General features: G+C 43.1%; 1 protein-coding gene across 1 annotated transcript; it reads left to right on the forward strand.

Annotated features, from left to right (window-relative positions):
* The first annotated feature begins 4,517 nt into the window (after window positions 1-4,517).
* On the forward strand, window positions 4,518-17,722 carry LOC115481008 (olfactomedin-like). The gene is made up of 5 exons (XM_030219994.1): window positions 4,518-4,538; window positions 5,506-5,658; window positions 8,925-9,143; window positions 15,468-15,618; window positions 16,759-17,722. The coding sequence occupies exons 1-5, from the start codon at window positions 4,518-4,520 to the stop codon at window positions 17,586-17,588; spliced, it is 1,374 nt and encodes a 457-aa protein (XP_030075854.1). The 3' UTR covers window positions 17,589-17,722.
* Window positions 17,723-22,247: the final 4,525 nt, after the last annotated feature.

The following is a 22,247-nucleotide window of genomic DNA, read 5'->3' on the forward strand; positions in this document are numbered from 1 at the left end:
GCCAATGGGAATAGAATGGGCTTCTTTACATTCAGTGCATGGCTAATCAGTAGGGTAGCTTTGTAAAAGGAGCCTTTTATGTTGAGTGATCCAGTTCTAAAATACTAGCGGAATTTGAAACATTCCAATCTAGATGTCTCAATTCATGTTTCGGCCAAAGGGCCTTCATCAGGAGTCTAAACGCAAAAGCAAATATCATATATAAATATGCAATTTTATTGATTTTGTTTATATTTTTTCACTCTTTTATATATATATATATGATAGGCTCCATGGTGCGACCACACCTTGAATATTGTGTTCAATTCTGGTCGCCACATCTCAAAAAAGATATAGTGGAATTAGAAAAGGTGGAGAGAAGGGCGATGAAAATGATAAAGGGGATGGGACGACTTCCCTATGAGGAAAGGCTAAAGCGGCTAAGGCTCTTCAGTTTGGAGAAAAGGCGGCTGAGGGGAGATGTGATAGAGGTCTATAAAATAATGAGTGGAGTTCAACGGGTAGATGTGAAGCGTCTGTTTATGCTTTCCAAAAATACTAGGACTAGGGGGCATGCGATGAAGCTACAAAGTAGTACATTTAAAACGAATTGCAGAAAATGTTTCTTCACTCAACATGTAATTAAACTCAGGAATTCGTTGCCAAAGAATGTGGTAAAGGCGGTTAGCTTAGCAGAGTTTTAAAAAGGTTTGGACGGCTTCCTAAAGGAAAAGTCCATAGACCATTATTAAATTGGACTTGGGGAATGTCATGTCCCCTACCTCAATGCAAGCGGCATCCTCGGGCTGCGCGGGGTCCCGTCGACATGCACACTTGACTGGCACAGCCCTGAGCCATGTGTGTGTAGATCTTCTCTGTCTGCAGGCTCCTTGATTGCTTTGCTTCCATGCACCTGGGTCTGCTCTCTCTCTCTCTCTGCCTGGCTTCCAGGCTCCTTGATTGCCTTGCTTCCACGCACCTGAGTCTGCTCTCTCTCTGCCTGGCTTCCCTTGCTTCTCTCCTATTGGTCTTCTGGTTCCTCCTTCCCCTGCTCTTGTCCCTTGGCTGTGCTCCTTCTCCCTGCTGGTCCCTGCTGATGTCAGACGCCAGCACTTTATCAGTTGAGCTCTTTCTGGACTCCATGCTTCAGCTTCTACTTTGGTAGGTGTTACTTGCTCAGTAGTGTGCATCTTCTCTACTTTGTCCCTCGTTGCTGACTTTGCCTGTGCCTGGATTACTCTCTTGACCTGCTGCCTGCCTACTGACTTTGCCTGTACCTGGATTACTCTCTTGCCTGCTGCCTGTTAGGACTTAAATGTTCATTCCCCTTTTGAAATGGGAAATAAATATTCTTTTTTTAAGCTCATTCTAGTCCCACCCAAAACATTCACAGGCCACATCCCCTTTCCATTTGCACTTTCCTTAGTTTAGACATGTATATCCCAGCTTTGTAAAATCAGAACTTAGACATTTATTCAAGATTAATATTTAAGTGCTAGTTTATACACTAACACAAGAATGGCGCTGCTTAAAGAAGCACCTTAAGGGTGGCCACTAAACAAAGTGAGAGCAAAGACAATGGTCAGCTGGAATCTGTAAAAGAAACAGAAGAACAAGTCCCTTATAGGTACCAAAAAGTCCTTTATTGTCAATGAAACTAGACTCGACATGGGCCGTGTTTCGTCCACCAGGTCTGCATCAGGAGTCTGAGAAAAATACAACACGAGCTGTAAAAGATGTTCTTTGCTTATTGATGACTGATCCAGAAGATGCGTATTTGGTTATGAAGTGTCATTTTTGATCGGCTCAATAACAAGCTGCTGATACAGTAACTCTCCAAGTGACGATTTGGAATACTCTTTTCTTTGGTGCAAGAACATCTTTTACAGCTCCTATTGTATTTTACTCAGACTCCTGATGCAGACCTGATGGACAAAACACGGCCTATGTCGAGTCTAGTTTGATCGACAATAAAAAGGACTTTTTGGCACCTTTAAGCGCTTTTGTGTGCTTTTTGTCACCTCCGCTGTTCCTGTGTTTTCATCGTAGATTTGTGGAGACTTGTTCTAATATTTCTTCTACAGATCTCAGCTGACCATTGTCTTTCCTCTCACTTTGTTTAGTATGTGTGCCTGTTCCTTGTTGCCCTTTCAGGGTCATATAATTATACTTGAGCAAAGCCCACGGCAATTAGCGTTTTTCTATCACCGGCCACCACAGGCTTTTTATACCAGGATATTTAGCACTGGGTCATACCCAGATCCTGACATTGAATATCTAGGTACTGTGGGCAACAGCACTTATCCAGGCACCAGCACTATTGTCGCAGCAGTCTACCCGAGTATTCAGCAGCATTATCTGGGTAACCATCACTGAATATTGAGCCACTTCTACGCAGTTAATTCCATTTGAATATCGAGCCCATTGTTATTTGGAAGTACAAGTAAACACTATCCCCTGGATTCTATATAGCGCGCCTAGAGATCTGCGTGGAAATCCAGGCATATTCTATAACAACACACGTAACTTAATTGGCTTAACAAGCTAATCAGTGTTTTTAACAGCACTTTACAAGCAATAATGAGCACTAATTGGCAATAATTAGAATTCAGACGCACAACTCGCTAAACGTGTTTAATTATTTGTGCCTAACTTCTCATGCGTGCAGTTCAAAAGGGGCGTGGCTGTGGGTGGAGAAATGGGTGTTCCATGGGCATTCCTAAATTTATGCGTGCAGTTATAAAATATGGCCCACTGAGCATAAATCTATGTGCAGGAATTGAGGCCATATTTTTGTTGGTCTAAATAGATGTGTGTAGTTGTAGGCGCTAGGATTTCTGCCTAAGCATATTCTATATATTGTGCATAAATCTAGGTGTTGCTTATAGAACACAGGCGGAAATGTTTACCGCGCAGATATTTTAGGCATCAGATATAGAATCTGGCCCTATTTCTGAAGTACCCTCATTTTGTATCCCATTGACCCCATAATTCTATATATTTATTTATTACATTTGTATCCCACATTTTCCCACCTATTGCAGGCTCAATGTGGCTTAGATAGTACCGTAAAGGCGTTCACCAAGTCCGGTAGAGGAACAAATTATTCACACAAATTTGGGCACGCACCCAATTTGCGTGTGCAATTTAATTAACAAGCCAATTAGCACCAATAATAGAGCGCTAACAATCAATTATTGGCACTAATTGCAATTTACGCATGCATCTTTATAGTCTCTATTCTATAAAGATGCATTTGTACATTTTTATGTGTGGATTTGTAAAGGGGGTGTGCCCATGAGAGGGGCATGAATTTACACGCATTGTCGCTATGCTCATATTAGCCCTCTCCTCAAGTCACTTCATTGGCTCCCTATCCGTTTCTGCATACAGTTCAAACTCCTCTTATTGACTTACAAGTGCGTTCACTCTGCAGCTCCTCAGTACCTCTCCACTCTTGTCTCCCCCTACACTCCTCCCTGGGAACTCCATTTACTGGTAAATCTCTCTTAGTCATCATAAATGTTTAGTTCGTAATACTTATCCCAGATCTTCAACAAATACCACAATGTACTGCTTACATACCCATCTCACCATGTAATAAGTATCAACTGTCCATACAACAGTTCCTTCTTCATCTGTTGTAATCTCCAGTCGTGTCTCTCTGCTTTTCTTTTTCCACAAAGTTCTGAGCTGCAGGTACCGAGTCAAAGGAACTCCACTTTCCCTCGTGTTGGATCTTTAAAATGGCAGGGTATAGGAGCATGAAACAAATTTTCTTCTCCACCATTGAAGAACATAAGGGATGAAAATGGTGCCTCTTTTCTTGGACCCCGGGTGAATAATCTTGAAAAATTCTTATCTGGGATCCGTCAAATGCCAAGGTGTCTCTCTTCGCTCTATATCTCCTCAAGAGTTCTTCCTTATGTAAGTAGTTATGTACCTTTATTATAATCACCCAAGGCCATGTCTTATCGGGCTGCAACCTCCCGACTCTATGAGCTCGTTCAATGCAAAATGTGCCATAACTATCTGAGAGGGCAAACTCTTTACATAACCATTGCTCCAGCATGTGCCCTAGCGACTTCTCCAGCACTTTCTCAGGCATTCCAACTAGTCTTAGGTTGCAGCTCTTCGCTCTATTTTCCATGTCTTCAAGTTTTTCTTGCTGGGCCTTTAACTGCTCTTTTAGGCGCAAGATTTCCGGGTTACATCGGGCCCATGTGTCTTCAAGCTCCGATACCCTCCTCTCAGCCTCACTTGTTCTTTTCACAGTTTCGGCCAGCACTACATCCAGTTTTTCAAGTTGCCCAGTCAGTACATCAAATCTTGGGGTCAGCGCTGCTCCAACTGCAGCAGTGATCTGGGCCAGTTGTTTATCTGAAAATTTGCCGTTGCCATCATTCTTCGCCTCCGCCGTCTTGCCACTAGCAGTGGGCGACGGCGAAATTCTTTATTGACTTTGGTTCCACATCGTGGCACTCCAGACGGCATCGAGATCAGATACTGATCCATGCACTGTTTCCGCAAATGTTGAGATGAATATTCCTCTCCAGAGGGTATTGTATTGGCGTTATAATTAGAAGGCAAAAGTGGGAACCCTGGAGCAGCGCTGAAACACAGCCGCTACTCGCAGCGCATCACGTGACCCTTCTGGTAAATCTCTCTTATCTGCACCCTTCTCCTCCACTGCTAACTCCAGACTCCTTTCCTTTTATCTTGCTGCACCATATGCCTGGAATAGACTTCCTGAGCCAGTACGTCAAGCTCCATCTCTGGCCATCTTCAAATCTAGGCTAAAAGGCCACCTTTTTGATGCTGCTTTTAACTCCTAACCCTCACTCACTTGTTCAGTACCCATGTTGTCTCATTCCCACCTTAGTAATTCCCTTATCCCTTATTTGTCCTATTTGTCTATCCTAATTAGATTGTAAGCTCTGTTGAGCAGGGACTATCTTTTATATCCAGTGTACAGCATTTAGTAGCGCTATAGAAATTATAAGTAGTAGTAGTAATATGGTGGATTCACACCTAATTTAGGCGTGAGGATTTACACTAGATTTCAGTTGGGGTAAATCCTTTCGCCCAAAGTTCAGCATGGACCCCAGTGCCCAACTCGGAGCGTCATTCATAAAATAGCGCTTAGCGCTCATTTTTTTTTTCGGTGCCAAACACAGAATTTAGCCAAAAATGTTTTTTTGTGGGCACATAAGGGTCATTTAAATTCATTGTATTTCACTTCTGTTTGTAGGCATCCATTGTGGTGCATCAACCGTTTTTGTCCTTTCCATACAAAATCTGTCAGCATAAAGGGATCTCTGTAGTAGAATTCCACTATTGTACATCATTCCTGCCTCCTCAATATGAACGCACTACAACATAGCTTTGGCTTCCTCTCTTTGAATAACTGTTTTATTACTATGATGGGTAGGTATCTATGTCTTAAAGAGTCACGCACGACATGAATAGTGCACGTAATGGGTCAATGTTTAAATCTACCTCTGAGCTTTTCTCAATGTTCTTTAGGATACCAAGACTGTTTCTGGAGCACTGAATAAGAACAATCAATGCGTATGCAATGTGGTCCTCCCCGAAAACCAGTTCCCTGCACAAAGACTGGAAGACCTGGAGAACACTGCTCACAGCCTGAACACCAGCGTCCTGCAGGAAATGGACAAAGTAAGCTCATCAGTGGCTTTGAAGGGTGGGCAGCATGTGGTCTGTGTTACCAAAATGTACAGGAACACATGGGACTCTAGAGTCAGGAGATAATCTGGATCGGCAGCAGTGAATGTGGAGACTTGGAAGATCTGCCAGACAATATTCAGCCTCGGAGGTTGGCATTTAAAAAAGAAAAAACCCAGCTGCCGCAATTGAAATAAATCTGGATATTGAGTGCCACTTTCCTGATAGTGGCAGACGCTGTACAGGGTGAGACAAAAAAATTGTAACCCCCTAGAGTTGTTTGCCACTTTTTCAGCAACTGCTTTGAATTTCAACGAGAAATTTTACATACGTATTTAGTCATCATAGTTATGCATTACTTTTAAACAACATTTGATTATCCTAGTTGATGTTACTGACATTTTAGTGTTACTACCTAGCAAATTTTGTACGTTAAAAATGTTTGAGCTAAAACACAGTAAAATGACGCCATTCAAATGATCCAATTAACAATGTATCAGAATTTCGCAGTCACTGTGAATGCTCAGTGTCCACCCCCCAGTTTTAACACGGGCCTCCAGTCACTTTGGAAAGTTCTTAACAGCCTTGTCGATGGTCCTTGTGGCAGACTGTACTAGTTCGTCCTCAGCACTTCCTTGAGTTCGGCGATTGATTGCGGCTTTGGGTGGAGCTTGTGATAGGCCTCCAGAATTGCTTCCCAGACAAAAGTCTACGCCACTGTGACCTCATTAACAGTATGCTGGTACCCCATTTTTTGTTTTTCAAATAATGGTAGTTTTACAGTGCAAGCATTTTTGAATGCGCAAAAATTGCTGGGTGGTCACACTAAAAAGTATGTAACTCCTCCTTCTTTAAAGATAATCTCATTCCACTTAGCACATAAACATAGATAATAACAACAAATAAAGCTGTAAAGTTTCACATTGAAATTCCATGCGGTTGCTGAGAAAACAGAAAACAACTCTAGGGGGTTACTTTTTTTTGCCTCACCCTGTATATTTGGATACAGTAGCGACTGGTGCTGCAGTCTGGACAGCAGCGACATTCAGTCTGCTGTCTGGACAGCTAACCAAATGAACCTAGGACAGCATTGGGGTCCTTTTACTAAGCCGCGCTAAAAAGTGGCCGGCGGTACTTATAGCGTGTAGTTTTCCCACGCGTTCCGGCCACTCTTTAGCGTGGCTCAAAAATGGCTGAATTTCAATTGTTTTTCTATTAATGGCCATGTGCTATTTTCAGAGGCACAAAAGAGAGGGTAAAACAGCATACAACAGAAACAAAAAAGCAACACTGGGCCTTCAGGATAAAGATAAATGTCGTCCTTTAATGTGTAAATGACCCGACACGGGCCGTGTTTCAGCGCACAAACGCCTGCCTCAGGGGTCAGAATAATCCTTCAAAATCTAGACAGATGAAGATATTCAAGCAATCCAAATATATTACCAGAACCTGCTAATTGTCCGTTTTATCAAACCAGACGCTGACGCTTTTTTGGGGCGTTTTTTACACTGGCAGCGTCTGGTTTGATAAAACGGACAATTAGCAGTTTCTGGTAATATATTTGGATTGCTTGAATATCTTCATCTGTCTAGATTTTGAAGGATCATTCTGACCCCTGAGGCAGGCATTTGTGCGCCGAAACACGGCCCTTGTCGGACCATTTACACATTAAAGGACAGCATTTATCTCTATCCTGAAGGCCTAGTGTTGCTTTTTTGTTTCTCATGTGCTATTTTCCAAATGAGTGCGTGGCCATTACCGCCTGAGCCCTGACCACCTCCTATTTAGTAGGCGGTAAGGGCTCACTTGCTACTTGTGCAATAATCGTGCAGCATGTGGCAATGTGCCCACGCTGCCTGATTACCGCAAGGAACGCTTGCTCCCCGCCCCCCGTGCTAGAAAATAAAAAATTATTTTCTAGCATGGGAAACGGGATGTGGCAACACCAAAACTACCACAGGGGGCCTGGGTGCACCCGGCAGTAGTGCTGTTTTGCCGCACACTAACCCTACCGCCCTTTTGTAAAAGGGCCCCTTTATTTGAATAGTTATGCGGTTAGCAGGCTAATATCCCCACTAATTGGACAACTTCCAGCTCCACCTTCATTCTGCCTACAATGATAGTCAGCAGCACTATTGGGATAATGCCGTCGAATATCATCAGATAGCTGCGGCAAAGGGGAAATATCCAGATAAACTGCAGGAGTTACTGGTTATTTCCCTTTGAATATCGGGCCGCAGGTATTTAAGAGTATTCTACTTCTTACATTATTCCTATTTACTATTTCCTTCCACCTAAGTTCAAGACAAGGCAGTTTACCAAGTACTTCAATACCCAAAACTACAATAACCTGCACAAACTTATAACAGTAATATCAAAAGAAAAATCATACATATTTTTCATTGTTTACATTGTGAGGCCAATTTTCAAAAATGTTATGCATTTACCGGTGGCTGGTAAATGTATAAATTCCTTATCTGTATATTCTCAGTCCCTATATTGATAGTGGAGGACTGAAGATCAGTTTAACCGCTCCATTACTACCTGAGGTAATCCAAAACTACCTGTTGAGGTGATGAGCTCCCCCTGGAGGTCCACGGCAAGCAGGAAAAAGAATTCCTAGCTTCAATAACCAAGCAGAAGATTCCAAAAAATAGGCTTTCGCCCTTTCCCAGGGTCTTTATTTTAGGTCTCTTGTTAAGTCAAGGTGAAATTCTACCTTAAAGTTCAAGCACTAGTTCTTTGGGTAAACTTAGAAAACTCTACATCAGTGGTTCCCAAACCTGGTCCTGGAGGCACCTCAGCCAGTCAGGTTTTTAGGATATCCACAATAAATATTCATGAGAGAGATGTGCATGCAGTGGAGGCAGTGCATGCAAATCTCTCTCATAAATATTCATTGTGAATATCCTGAAAACCTGACTGGCTGAGGTGCCTCCAGGACCAGATTTGGGAACTACTGCTCTACGTTAAACATTAAAAAAAAAATGAGATCAAATCAAGTCAAATATATTTTCAGCACTGCTGAGTATACATACAGCAGCATTGAATACATTGTACTGTGGCCGGCATTTCAATTGACAAGTTGATCTCTGCCACTGAAAATCCAGCCCTGTGTTTCTAAATTTCTATACCACTTTGAACTCCTTTTGAAGTTCAGGAAGACAGCTTCGAAGCCTCGTGGGACTCATGAGGCTGTAGTACTGGGGTAGACTCAACGTTATAAGTTAACTCCAAACCCTTCCCTGATTTCCTTACAGCTTCAGGATTATGAGAATAAGTTGACGGCACTCAAAGAGCAGTTGGAGAACTTGACGCAGAAGGTGGATCAAATGAAGATCAATACGGGTGAAGCATTACCCTCAAATGTGTCATTTGAACATCTCAGAGTAGAAGTGAAAGAAATGGAAGCTTTAGTGCAGGCGCTCCAGTCTTCCATCAACGGCAGCAACAGCAATGTGGATAATATCTACAATGAGGTAAGAGTTAGATACTTATAATTAACACGAGAAATTTCAACATGGAAGCTAAATAAGAAAGGCCATATTTAGCATGCTAAAATAGCTCTAGATCTTTGCATATGAACATAAGCGTTGCCATACTGGGACAAACCAAAGGTCCATCAAATCAACAGTGGCCAATCCAAGTCACAAGTACCTGGCAAGATCCCAAAATAGTAAAACAGAGATTTTATACTGCTTATCCTAGAAATAAGCACTGGATTTCCCCAAGTTCATCTTAATAATGGCTTACGGACTTTCCATTTAGGAAATTATCCAAACCTTTTTTTAAACCTTGTTAAGCTAAGCTGTTCGAGCCACCTTGCAGAGGTTGATTGACCTCAGGGCAGCCGTTCCAGTTCCATTCAAAGAGCAGAGGTCAGGTCACACTATTCCATTTATTTTGTGGTACTGAAGAAGGAAGGGTCGTTTCACCCTATTCTGGACTTAAAGGGGGTGAATCTGGCTCTTCGCATGCCCTCCTTTTGCATGGAAACTCTGAGATCTGTCATTGAAGCTCAGAAGGAAAGCTTGAAACAACCTGTCATCCATTAACATCACTAGGAATGTCTCTTAAGGCAGATAAAAATAAACATACATACTCTATGTGTGTATGTGTGAACATGAATACCTCAGATCGCCACTCCTGCTTCACTCAAAGTTTGCCCCTGGGAATGCCAACACATATGGGGTTCAATTATATAGCAAGGCACCTATGTAGAACTAGAAACTGGGGGAAGGCCTATGTAGAACTAGAAACTGGGGGAAGGCTGACAGTCGCTCAAAAGCGCATGGTTCAAGATAAGGTATCTTTCAAAGATATTACCAAAACAGGGAAGATAGGGTATCATGATAGTGAGGTTGCAAAAGAGACCATAGTAGATCAGATGTCCTTAAATAAAAATAAAAATCAGACAAAAGATTGCAAATTAATACTGTCAAGTACTGAGCATGATGTAAATAGGAACAATAAACAGTTTGAAATGTCTATATGCGAATGCCAGAAGCCTAAGGAATAAGATGGGAGAGTTAGAATATATTGCACTAAATGAAAAATGAGATATAATAGGCATCTCTGAGACCTAGTGGAAGGAGGATAACCAGTGGGACACTGTCATACCGGGATACAAATTATATCGTAGTGATAGGGTAGATCGAATTGGTGGAGGAGGGGTAGTATTGTATGTTAAGGAGAGCCTTGAATCAAATAGATTGAAAATTCTGCAGGAAACAAAACACATCTTGGAATCCCTATGGATTGAAATTCCATGTGTAAAGGAGAAAAGGATAGTGATAGGAGTGTACTACCGTCCACCTGGCCAGGATGAACAGATGGATGTAGAAATGTTAAAGGAAATTAGGGACGCAAACAAACTGGGCAACACAATAATAATGGGTGATTTCAATTACCCCGATATTGACTGGGTAAAAGTAACATCGGGGTATGCTAGGGAGATAAAATTCCTTGATGAAATCAAGGACTGCTTTATGGAGCAGCTGGTACAGGAGCGGAAGAGAGAAGGAAAAATCCTAGACCTAGTCCTTAGTGGAGTGCATGATCTGGTGGGGGATGTAATGGTGCTGGGGCAGCTTGATAAAAGTGATCATAATATGATCAAATTTGATATTAGCTTGAAGTAAATATACACAGGAAATCCAATACGTTTGCGTTTAACTTTAAAAAAGGAGACTATGATAAAATGATGAAAAAAAAAACTTAGAGGAGCGGCTTCGAGGGTCAAAAATTTACATCAGGGGTGGATGCTGTTCAAAAACACCATCCTGGAAGCCTAGGCCAAATATATTCTGCGTATTAAAAAAGGAGGACGGAAGACCAAACGACAGCCAGCATGGTTAAAAATTGAGGTGAAGGAAGCTATTAGAGCTAAAATAAAATCCTTCAGAAAATGGAAGAAAGAACCAACTGAAAATAATAAGAAAAAGAATAAGGAATGTTAACTCAAATGCAAAGCGCTGATAAGGAAGGCAAAGAGGGACTTTGAAAAACAGATTGCATTGGAGGCAAAAACACGTAGTAAAAACCTTTTTAGGTATATTAAAAGCAGGAAGCCGGCAAAAGAATCGGTTGGACAGCTAGATGACCGAGGGGTAAATGGGGCGATCAGGGAAGACAAAGCCATAGCAGAGACATTAAATTAATTCTTTGCTTTGATCTTCACCAAGGAAGATTTGGGAGAGATACCGGTGCCAGAAATGGTATTCAAAGCTGACAAGTCGGAGAAACTGAATGAAATCTCTATAAACCTGGAGGATGTAATGGGGCAGTTCTACAAATTGAAGAGTAGCAAATCTCCTGAACCGGATGGTATTCATCCCAGGGTACTGATAGAACTATAAAATGAGCTGGCAGAGCTACTGTTAGTGATTTGTAATTTATCCTTAAGATCGAGCGTGGTACCGGAAGATTGGAGGGTGGCCAATGTAACACTGATATTTTAAAAAGGTTCCAGAGGATTTCCGGGAAATTATAGACCAGTGAGTCTGACGTCGGTGCCGGGCAAAATGGTAGAGACTATTATCAAGAACAAAATTACAGAGCACGTTCAAAAGCATGGACTAATGGGACAAAGTCAACATGGATTTAGTGAAGGGAAGTCTTGCCTCACCAATCTGCTGCATTACTTTGAAGGGGTAAACAAACATGTGGACAAAGGTGAGCCAGTTGATATTGTGTATCTAGATTTTCAGAAGGCGTTTGATAAAGTCCCTCATGAAAGACTCCAGAGGAAATTAGAGGGACATGGGATTGGAGGTAGTGTTTTACTGTGGATTAAAAACTGGTTGAAAGATAGGAAACAGAGAGTAGGGTTAAAAGGTCAATATTCACAATGGAGAAGGGTAGTTAGTGGGGTCCCTCAGGGATTTGTGCTGGGACCTCTGCTTTTTAACATATTCATAAATGACCTAGAGATGGGGGTAATCAGTGAGGTAATCAAATTTGCTGATGACACAAAGTTATTCAAAGTCGTCAAATCGCGGGAAGATTGTGAAAAATTACAAGAGGACCTTACGAGACTGGGAGACTGGGCGTCTAAATAGCAGATGACGTTTTATGTGAACAAGTGCAAAGTGGTGCATGTGGGAAAGAGGAACCCGAATTATAGCTATGTCATGGAAGGTTCCATGTTAGGAGTCACGGACCAAGAAAGGGATCTAGGTGTCGTCGTTGATGATACATTGAAACCTTCTGCTCAATGTGCTGCTGCGGCTAGGAAAGCAAATAGAATCCTGGGTATTATTAGGAAAGGGATGGAAAACAAAAATGAGGACATTATTCTGCCGTTGTATCGCTCCATGGTGCGACCGCACCTCGAGTATTGTGTTCAATTCAGGTCGCCGCACTTCAAAAAAGATATAGTGGAATTAGAAAAGGTGCAGAGAAGGGCAACAAAGTTGATACAGGGGATGGGGCGACTTCCCTATGAGGAAAGGCTGAAGAGGCTGGGGCTCTTCAGCTTGGAGAAAAGGCGGCTGAGTGGAGATATGATAGAGGTCTATAAGATAATGAGTGGAATGGAACGAGTCAATGTGGAGCGTCTGTTTACGCTTTCCAAAAATACTAGGACAAGGGGGCAAGCAATGAAGCTGCAGTGTAGTAAATTTAAAACGAATCGGAGGAAATATTTCTTCACTCAACGCGTAGACAGACTCTGGAATTCATTGCCAGAAAAAGTGGTTAAGGCAGTTGACTTAGCGGACTTTAAAAAAAGGGTTGGATGGCTTTCTGGAGGAAAAGGCCATAGAATGTTATTGAATGGACTTGGGAATAATCCACTATTTCTGGGATGGGTGGGACAAATTGTTTGGTCTTTTGGCCACTGTCGGAGACAGGGTGCTGGGGTCAATGGACCCTTGGTCTGTCCCGGCATGGTGATGCTTATGCTTATGTACATAAGTACATAAGTATTGCCATACTGGGAAAGACCAAAGATCCATCAAGCCCAGCATCCTGTTTCCAACAGTGGCCAATCCAGATCACAAATACCTGGAAAGATCCCAAAAAGTACAAAACATTATATACTGCTTATCCCAGAAATAGTGGATTTTCCCCAAGTCCATTTAATAACGGTCTATGGACTTTTCCTTCAGGAAGCTGTCCAAACCTTTTTTTTAACTCCGCTAAGCTAACCGCCTTTACCACATTCTCTGGCAACGAATTCCAGAGTTTAATTACATGTTGAGTGAAGAAAAATTTTCTCCTATTCATTTTAAATTTACTACATTGTAGCTTCATTGCATGCCCCCTAGTCCTAGTATTTTTGGAAAGTGTGAACAGATGCTTCACATCTACCCGTTCAGCTCCACTCATTATTTTATAGATCTCTATCATATCTCCCCTCAGCCGCCTTTTCTCCAAGCTGAAGAGCCCTAGCCGCTTTGGCCTTTCCTCATAGGGAAGTCATCCCATCCCCTTTATCATTTTCGTCGCCCTTCTCTGCACCTTTTCTAATTCCACTATATCTTTTTTGAGATACGGCGACCAGAATTTAACACAATATTCGAGGTGCGGTCGCACCATGGAGCAATACAAAGGCATTATAACATCCTCATTTTTGTTTTCCATTCCTTTCCTAATAATACCTAACATTCTATTTGCTTTCTTAGCCGCAGCAACACACTGAGCAGACGGTTTCAACGTATCATCAACGACGACACCTAGATCCCTTTCTTGGTCCGTGACTCCTAACATGGAACCTTCCATGACATAGCTATAATTCGGGTTCCTCTTTCCCACATGCATCACTTTGCACTTGCTCACATTAAACGTCATCTGCCATTTAGATGCCCAGTCTCCCAGTCTCGTAAGGTCCTCTTGTAATTTTTCACAATCCTCCCGCGATTTAACGACTTTGAATAACTTTGTGTCCTCAGCAAATTTAATTACCTCACTAGTTACTCCCATCTCTAGGTCATTTATAAATATTGTGTATGTATAAACTTGTGCATGCATGTATACCCTATCAGTAAAAGAGTGTGTCCTATTTCCACATGATGCACACTATGATAGATAACTGACATAACAACATGGAAAATCACACAAAGTGAAATTTTCTGGTTGCCCAGCCCTACTATACACAATAGCTGGCTAAGTTATATTTGAAAACCATCCTAAGGTAACCAACTAGGTTACAGCCATCTATCTTGACCATTCTCCAATTGTGACACTTTGCCCCACACTGACAACAGTCTGACTATGATCCATCAATGTGACAATACTCACTTTAGAATGTCAAGAGGAGGAGACAGAGATGTCCTTAGATTCTTCTAAAATGCATGAAGTAGCAACACCTTTTAGCAGAGAAAAGTAGACATGGCAGTCATTAGGGGGAACAGTCTCTAGCATACCATGGGTGGGGTGTTGGGGGCAGTCTGCCCCGGGTGCTGGCAGCAAGGGGGTGCATGGAACAGTCATGCAGCTGCCGGCTTCACCGGTCCCCTGCCTCAGAACAGAAAGTAATGTCAGAGGGGGAAGGAAACCGGTGGAGCCGATAGCCAAGCGACTGCTCTGTGCACCTCTGGATGGTGAGGATAATGTGCTTCGGGGGAGGGTGTGATGCGCTTGGGGGGGGGGGGGGAGGGCATAGCAACAACCGACCCCAGGTGGCAGCCAACCTAGGTACGCCACATCAACAGTCGACTATAGTCACAAAATCCACATAGAGGGGCATAATCGAACGGGGCGCCCAAGTTTTCATGAGGGCATCCTCGCAGGACGACCCCCGCGAAGGGGCAGGGAAACCCGTATTATCGAAACAAGATGGGCGTCCATCTTTCATTTCGATAATACGGTCGAAGAAGCCCAAATCTCAACATTTAGGTCGACCTTAGAGATGGTCGACCTAAATGTTCTTGTTCTACACCACTCAGGATTTTGTAGACCTCAATCATATCTCCCCTCATCCATCTTTTTTCTAAGCTGAAGAGCCCTAACCTCTTTAGCCTTTCTCATACGAGAGAAGTTCCATCCTGTTTATCATTTATCAAAGTATACACATGCAGCCTGTATACACTCAGGCTACCCATAGAAAGTGGAGGCATCCCAGAGCCAGACTTTGTATTTACTTATGTACTTTTTGAACTGTGACTGCATGTCAATAAGCAGGTAAAAATGTAAGAGCGTAATTTTTCTGGGGTACTTTTGAAAGTGGAAATGCATCTGAGGCTGCACAGAGAAAAGGAATGTGTATTCTCTTTACCCAGGTGTGCAGTGATAAAATTATCCCTTACATTGTTATCTACTGTTCCTGCAATACATACTTTGTACTTTATCATTTCGCAAAGGTTCAAAACATATCTGACACAGTCAATCAACTGGAAGCCTTCGACAAAAACAATGTTCTGGCAACACGTCGGGAAATTGATTCACTCAGAAAACGCCTAGAGGACTGCAAGACGAATTCAAGCTATATGGACGCAGGACAGAATAAATATGGTTAGTCTTTCTGAAATTTTAAACTAAACGCAGAACAAAAGACTTGATGTATTGCTTAGTTTTTGTTTGCAATTACTGTGAATTGCTCATTTGTCTCATTGAAGCCCTGAAGACCTCAGTGCAAAAAAAAAAAAATAGGGTGGCAGTACAGAAAAAAGATCAGCTTGGTAACAGTATGGGTGGAATCCATAAAACCAGGCTTCCCAAACTGTGGGTCACTCGTGCTCCCAAATGAGGGTCACAAAATCTACATTTGGGATCACGACCTGGGTGAACAAGGAAAAAAGCCTCATTGGGCTGCACCACCAGATGTCTAGACAAGCCCACGATAATTAGGCCTATGTGGCTCCCCAGAAGGTAGGGAGATAATGGTAGCATTGGCTGCAATGCAGTAAGAGGGCCACAAACAGTGTCGCAGATGAAAGATAGGCCTCCTGGAGTCATGTGTTTTTCTGCAGCCACAATAATGGGGTCATGGCCACAGAAAGTTTAATAAGTATTGCATAAGAATGTAGTACTGAGGAGCCATCAGCAGAATGGCAGTCAGTATGGATCACATATAGTACAGAGATGTTAGGTTGGTGGCAGAGTGGAATCTTCTCAGTTCTTCTAAACATATGTTTCTTTGCATCACTGTTTCACAATCCACTTGATAACATAAGAACATAAGCATTGCCATAATGGGACAGACTGAAGATCTGTCAAGCCCAGCATTCTGTTTCCAACAGCAGCCAATCCAGATCACAAGTACCTGGCAAAATCCCAAAAGAGAAAAACAGATTATATGCTCCTTATCCCAGAAATAAGCAGTGGATTTTCCCAAGTCCATCTCTTTTAGGAACTTGGCTAAACCTTTTTTTTAAACCCTGCTAAGTTAAATGCTTTTACCACATTCTCTGGCAATGAATTTCAGAATTGAATTACACATTGACTGAAGAAGTCTTTTCACCAATTTATTTTAAAAATTTACTACTTAATAACTTCATTATGTGCCCCCAAGTCATTATACTTTTGGAAAAGTAAACAAGCGATTCACCTCTGCCCATTTCACCGTATATAACAATTATGCTAAATGCCAGCTCTTCCAAATTTATGGATGCAGAAATCTAAGTCATTGGAATTGTTTTTATATTCCTTTAGGTATGTGTGACCATAAAGGCATTGCACGTATCAGTAAACCAACCGTGGTGCAGCTCAACTGGAGAGGCTTCGAGCATAGGCATGGAGCCTGGGGCAAGGACTCCTCGATGAAGACCAGCATGAAGAACATGTACTGGGTGGCACCCCTTGAGGCAGACGGCCGTCTCTTGGATACATTCCGCATCTATGCCACAGAAGAAGACCTCCGTGTATCCAGGAATCCAACTGAGAAGAAACTCTCGGTCTTGATTAAGAGCACCAGCAGGTGGAACTATACCAACAGTGGACAGGGTAGTGGAATCATTGTGCATAATAACTCCCTTTACTACAACTGCTACAACTCCAGGGATATATGCAGGTACAACCTGGAGACGAGCAAAGTAACACGCAAGGCCCTCACCAATGCCGTCTACAACAACCGCTTTTCCTACGCTGGTGTCCCCTTCCAGGACATAGACTTTGCTGCTGATGAGAAGGGGATGTGGGTGATGTACGCCACTGAGAAAAATGTAGGGAACATTATCATTGGGAAACTAAATGTCAGCACCCTTGGTGTGGACCGAATGTGGGTCACCTCGCAGTACAAGCCTGGAGTCACTAACGCCTTCATGGTCTGTGGGGTACTGTATGCCACCAGGCCCGTCAGCACCCGCAAGGAGGAAATTTTCTACATGTATGACACCAAGACAGGGAAGGAAGGCAAACTTAGCATCATGCTGGATAAGGTGACGGAGACAGTGGAAAGCCTGAATTATAACCCAAATGACAAGAAGCTTTACATGATGAGTGATGGTTACCAGACAGTCTATGATGTCAGTTTCAAATACTAGGAGCCCCTAGTAAACCCGAGCTAACCACTCCTTAGAATGCTTTACCATGTTACATAACTTCTGGAGATAATTTGATATTTTGTAGACCTTTCCATGCCCTCCTGGCTTCCTCCCTAAGCTCTGCGGGGTACAGCATAACCAGTGCAATACTGGATAACACTGGGGAGCTTTTCAAGACATGCAAATGCTAAGATTTCTGATTTTGTAACAATGTGGCTAATGTTCCTGCCCGAATTAGAGCCTGATAGTGGTGAAATGTATCTGTAATTTGCTGTTCCAGTTGGCTGTATTGCTTTGCCTTTCCTGTATTATGCAATTGTTGACAAGAGGAGGGAAGCAGTTTAGATTTATTGACGCTAATAAAGGGATCAAGCAGGTCTCAGATGCTCCTTAATGGTTTTCTAAGTTATTTCATTCCTTAGCTTCAGACTGTATTCAATGTTAAATGCCATCGTTAAACCATTGTTGTTGGGTGTTCCTGCAGCTGTGCCACACAGAACCATGAAAGTCTGCCTTGCAACAAAAGGTGTAATTCTATAACTGTGTGTCCATGTATAGGCACCCAGAGAAGCCTGATTAGATCATATTCTATAAAGGAAAATAAGAACATAAGCATTGCCATGCTGGGACTGGGACAGACTGAAGGTCTATCAAGCCCAGCATCCTGTTTCCAACAGTGGCCAATCCAGGTCACAAACTCCCAGTAAGATCCCAAAAAGAGTAAACAGATTTTATGCTGTTTATCCTATAAATAAGCAGTGGATTTTCCCCAAGTCCATCTTAATAATGGCTTTGTTTTAAACCTGCTAAGCTAACTGCCTTTACCACATTCTGTGGCAACGAATTCCAGAGTTTAATTACACATTGAATGAAGAAATATTTTCTCCAGTTTGTTTTAAATTTACTCCTCAGTAGCTTCATTGCTTGCCCCCTAGTCCTTGTATTTTTGGAAAGAGTAAACAAGCGATTCACCTCTACCCGTTCCACTCCACTCAATATTTTATAGACCTCCTGTCCTTTATAGCTTACTAGCATAACTGAGTATGTATACCTGCATGTGCTTAGGTGCTAGCACTTACGTCAGCAATAAAGCTGTTGTAAATGTGTGCGCCTATGCAGCGGCATACCAAGGGCAGGGTGGTGGGGGCGGTCTGCCCTGGGTGCATGCCGCTGGAGGGGTGCAGAGAGCAGCCATGCGCCTGTCGGCTCCGCTGGTTCCCTACTCCCTCTGCCCCGGAACAGGTTACTTCCTGTTCCGTGGCAGAGGGAGCAGGGAGCCAGTGGAGTTGAGAGCCGCGCGGTTGCTCCAATGCACCCGGGGGGTGGTCGTGCTGCACCCTTGGGGGGATGCACATCGGCGATCTGCCCCGGGTGGCAGCCGACCTAGGATCGTCACTGCAGCTATGTTCCAGAGATATGCACATACCTTATAGAATTCTATGTGCATAAATTTGCACCCCGCCCACACTTTACTCAGACCCTACCCATGTGTACACCCACCTACAAACTAAACGCGATTGGAGATATGCACATAGGGGTGGATTCAAGAAAAAGAACCAAAATTTAGGTGCCCGGATGATGCACGCTAAGTGCAAATTCTATAATGGCAGTTCTGCATGGAAGTGCTGTTTTGCAGAATACCAGTATAAGTCCATGAGCACTTACGCCATGTCAAAGGTTGGAGTAACTGCTCACCCCTAACTGTTGGAAGTTAGGCACATAACTCCTAGTACAGTAATACCTCGGTTTTCGTTGACTTCGGTTATCGTCGGTTTCGGTTTTCGTCGATTTTTTACGCAAAAAATTTGTCTTGGATTTTGTCGGCATGCCCACATGACCTTGCTGCTAATTTTGTGAAAACAAAGGGCGACCCACGCGTTCTCCTGCTCAGTGTGGCGTTGTTTTTCATTGTGTGAGCATCACCCCGCGCATCTAGCCAAACAATTCCATTGCTTTCCAGTGTTGATTCATATGGAAATAATTGCCTCAGTTTTCGTCGGTTTCGGATTTCGCCGATTGTTTTCAGATGGATTATCGATGAAAACCGAGGTATCACTATATTCTATAACCTGCGTGCTAAACTCCTAGGCATGCTTCTGATCTGCCTATGCCCCTCGCACATCCACGCCCCCTAGAGATTGTGTGGGACAGAATTTGTGTGCACACCTTCTAGAATAGTGACTTAAGAGCATTGCATACGCAACTACTAATTGCTGCCAATTAACACCATTTAAAGTCAATAATTACCTATGAACTCCAATTAGCAGCTAATTATTATAAGTTGTGTGCGCAACTGACCTTATTCTATATATGGCGCCAAAAAAAGTGCTATTCTATAAGCCTTACTTAAAGTTAGGCGTGGTTTATAGAATAGTGCTTATGCCAAGGGATCATGCCTAACTTAAGGTGCAGCCATTTGTACCAACTGAAAAGTGGTGCAAATGTATACACCTAAATTAGGTGCATAGCATTAATTTTAGGAATGCCCCCGTTATGCCCATGACCTGCCCATTTTCTCACCCCCTTTTTCAGATCGCGTGCAAATTTTAGGTGTGAATCATGAGCTTAAATTTACTTACATAAGTGCTAATTAAATCTATTTAGTGCCAATAATTCTTTGTTAAAAAGCCAATTATTGGCACTAATAAGTTCTTCATTCAGTTAAATTGCACACACCCAAATTTGCATGCACAATTTTTGTCAACTTTTATAAAATTAGGGGGATTGCGCATGCAAATTTGTGCACTGAGCCTACATTTAGGTGAGCAAGTTTATAGAATTAGGGAATAGTTACAGCAGGGTCGGACTGAGAGTACTCTGGGATCCCGGGCAGTAAGAGTACTCTGTCCCACCCCCCATTACTGCCACCCCCCCCCCCCCCACACACACACACTACTGCCACCCTCCCACACACAATATCACCCCCCTCCCCACCTTGAAGGGGCCTGGTGGTCTAGTGACTTCATCAGGGACAGGAAAGAACCCCACTCTTTCCTGCCTGCCTGCTGCCACTACTCTGCCCGGCGCCATCAAAATGACTGCCAAGACTTCCCGTGGTAGTCTTGGGGGTCTCAACAGGGAGTCTCAACAGCCATTTAAAAAAAAAAAAAAACAGCGGCCACTAGACCACCAGGGCCCCAGGGGGGCTGTAGTATGTAGCGACAGTGGTGGGCAACTGAGCAGCGCCGTTGAGCCCCCTAGAGTCTCTGGGCCCTCGCGCACTGCCCAGTTGCCCGAATTGTCAGCCCATCCCTGAGTTAGAGAATAATGTTTAGATACTTATCCAGCATGTATGTGGATTATATGCACATGTATTGATAGTACTCTAAACAGGTATTCATGTTAACTCCCACTTTATAGAATGACCCCCAAAATGACATCTCTTAAGTCACAAACCTACCCTTTTTCTTCACCCAACGCGTAATTAAACTCTGGAATTCGTTGCCGGAGAACGTAGTGAAGGCGGTTAGCTTGACAGAGTTTAAAAGGGGGTTAGAAGGTTTCCTAAAAGACAAGTCCATAAACCGCTACTAAATGGATTTGGGAAAAATCCACAATTCCGGGAATAACATATATAGAATGTTTGTATGTTTGGGAAGCTTGCCAGGTGCCCTTGGCCTGGATTGGCCGCTGTCATGGACAGGATGCTGGGCTCGATGGACCCTTGGTCTTTTCCCAGTGGGGCATTACTTATGTACTTATGTACAACAGGCATCTTTCACAGCATTTATCTTATCATTTAAACAAATCCCCCTCCCCCCCCCCACACACACACACGAATATTGAGAGGGCAGAAGAGGCTCCTATCCGCTTAAATTGACTGTGGCCACCCGGTGCCGGCAATATTCAGTCCCGGCACCCACATAGCTAAGCGGGCAACTATGTTTCCTTTCAAAAAGCCCCCCAATCCCCCTTCTGGCCACAGATATATTCCCTTCCATCACTCCACCTCATCCCAGAGCTCCGCCATGCATACAACTCCCAAACCCACCACATCCCACCCCCTTCCCCGCTGTCTAGTTCTGGTGGTCCTAGTGGGTTGATGGGGGCAGGAGCAAAGCCTCCTCGCTCCTGCCCCTTGTGGCTGCTGTGATCTCTTACGGCAGCCTCGCGGTTTAAAGCTGCAACCAAACAATTGGATCAGGTTTCTTTTTTCAATAACTGAACCACTGCCTTTTCACTCCAGCACAAAATATTGCTGCCTCTCACATTTCGCAATACAGTTAAGGTTACAGAACAATGAAAACTTTTTCATAGGGGATCTGTAAGTAGTTGCAGCTGAAATGCAATCCCCTGCTTAGCCCTGTCAACTACTACCTATGCAGAAGAAAAAGCACTGAAAGTTCCCCTTGATCATAGTGGCAGGACTCTCATTTTAGAATGGCCAATAACTTGCAAGTGATGCCTCTGCTGGATGGTCTTAAGACTTACATACATTTATTTATTTATTGCATTTGTATCCCACATTTTCCCACCTTTTTGCGGGTTCAGTGTGGCTTACAATATGATATAAATGATGGAAATACAATTTATTACAACTTGGTTATGGATTACATTGTGTAGAGTTAAGCGAGACAGTCGAAGTAACGTTAAGGAATATAACAATGGAACACAGACATTGAAACATTGGAAGGGGACAATGGGAGGCTTAAAGGCCAA

This window comes from Microcaecilia unicolor, chromosome 11 (genome assembly GCF_901765095.1).
Source record: "Microcaecilia unicolor chromosome 11, aMicUni1.1, whole genome shotgun sequence".
NCBI classification, from domain to species: Eukaryota; Metazoa; Chordata; class Amphibia; order Gymnophiona; family Siphonopidae; genus Microcaecilia; species Microcaecilia unicolor.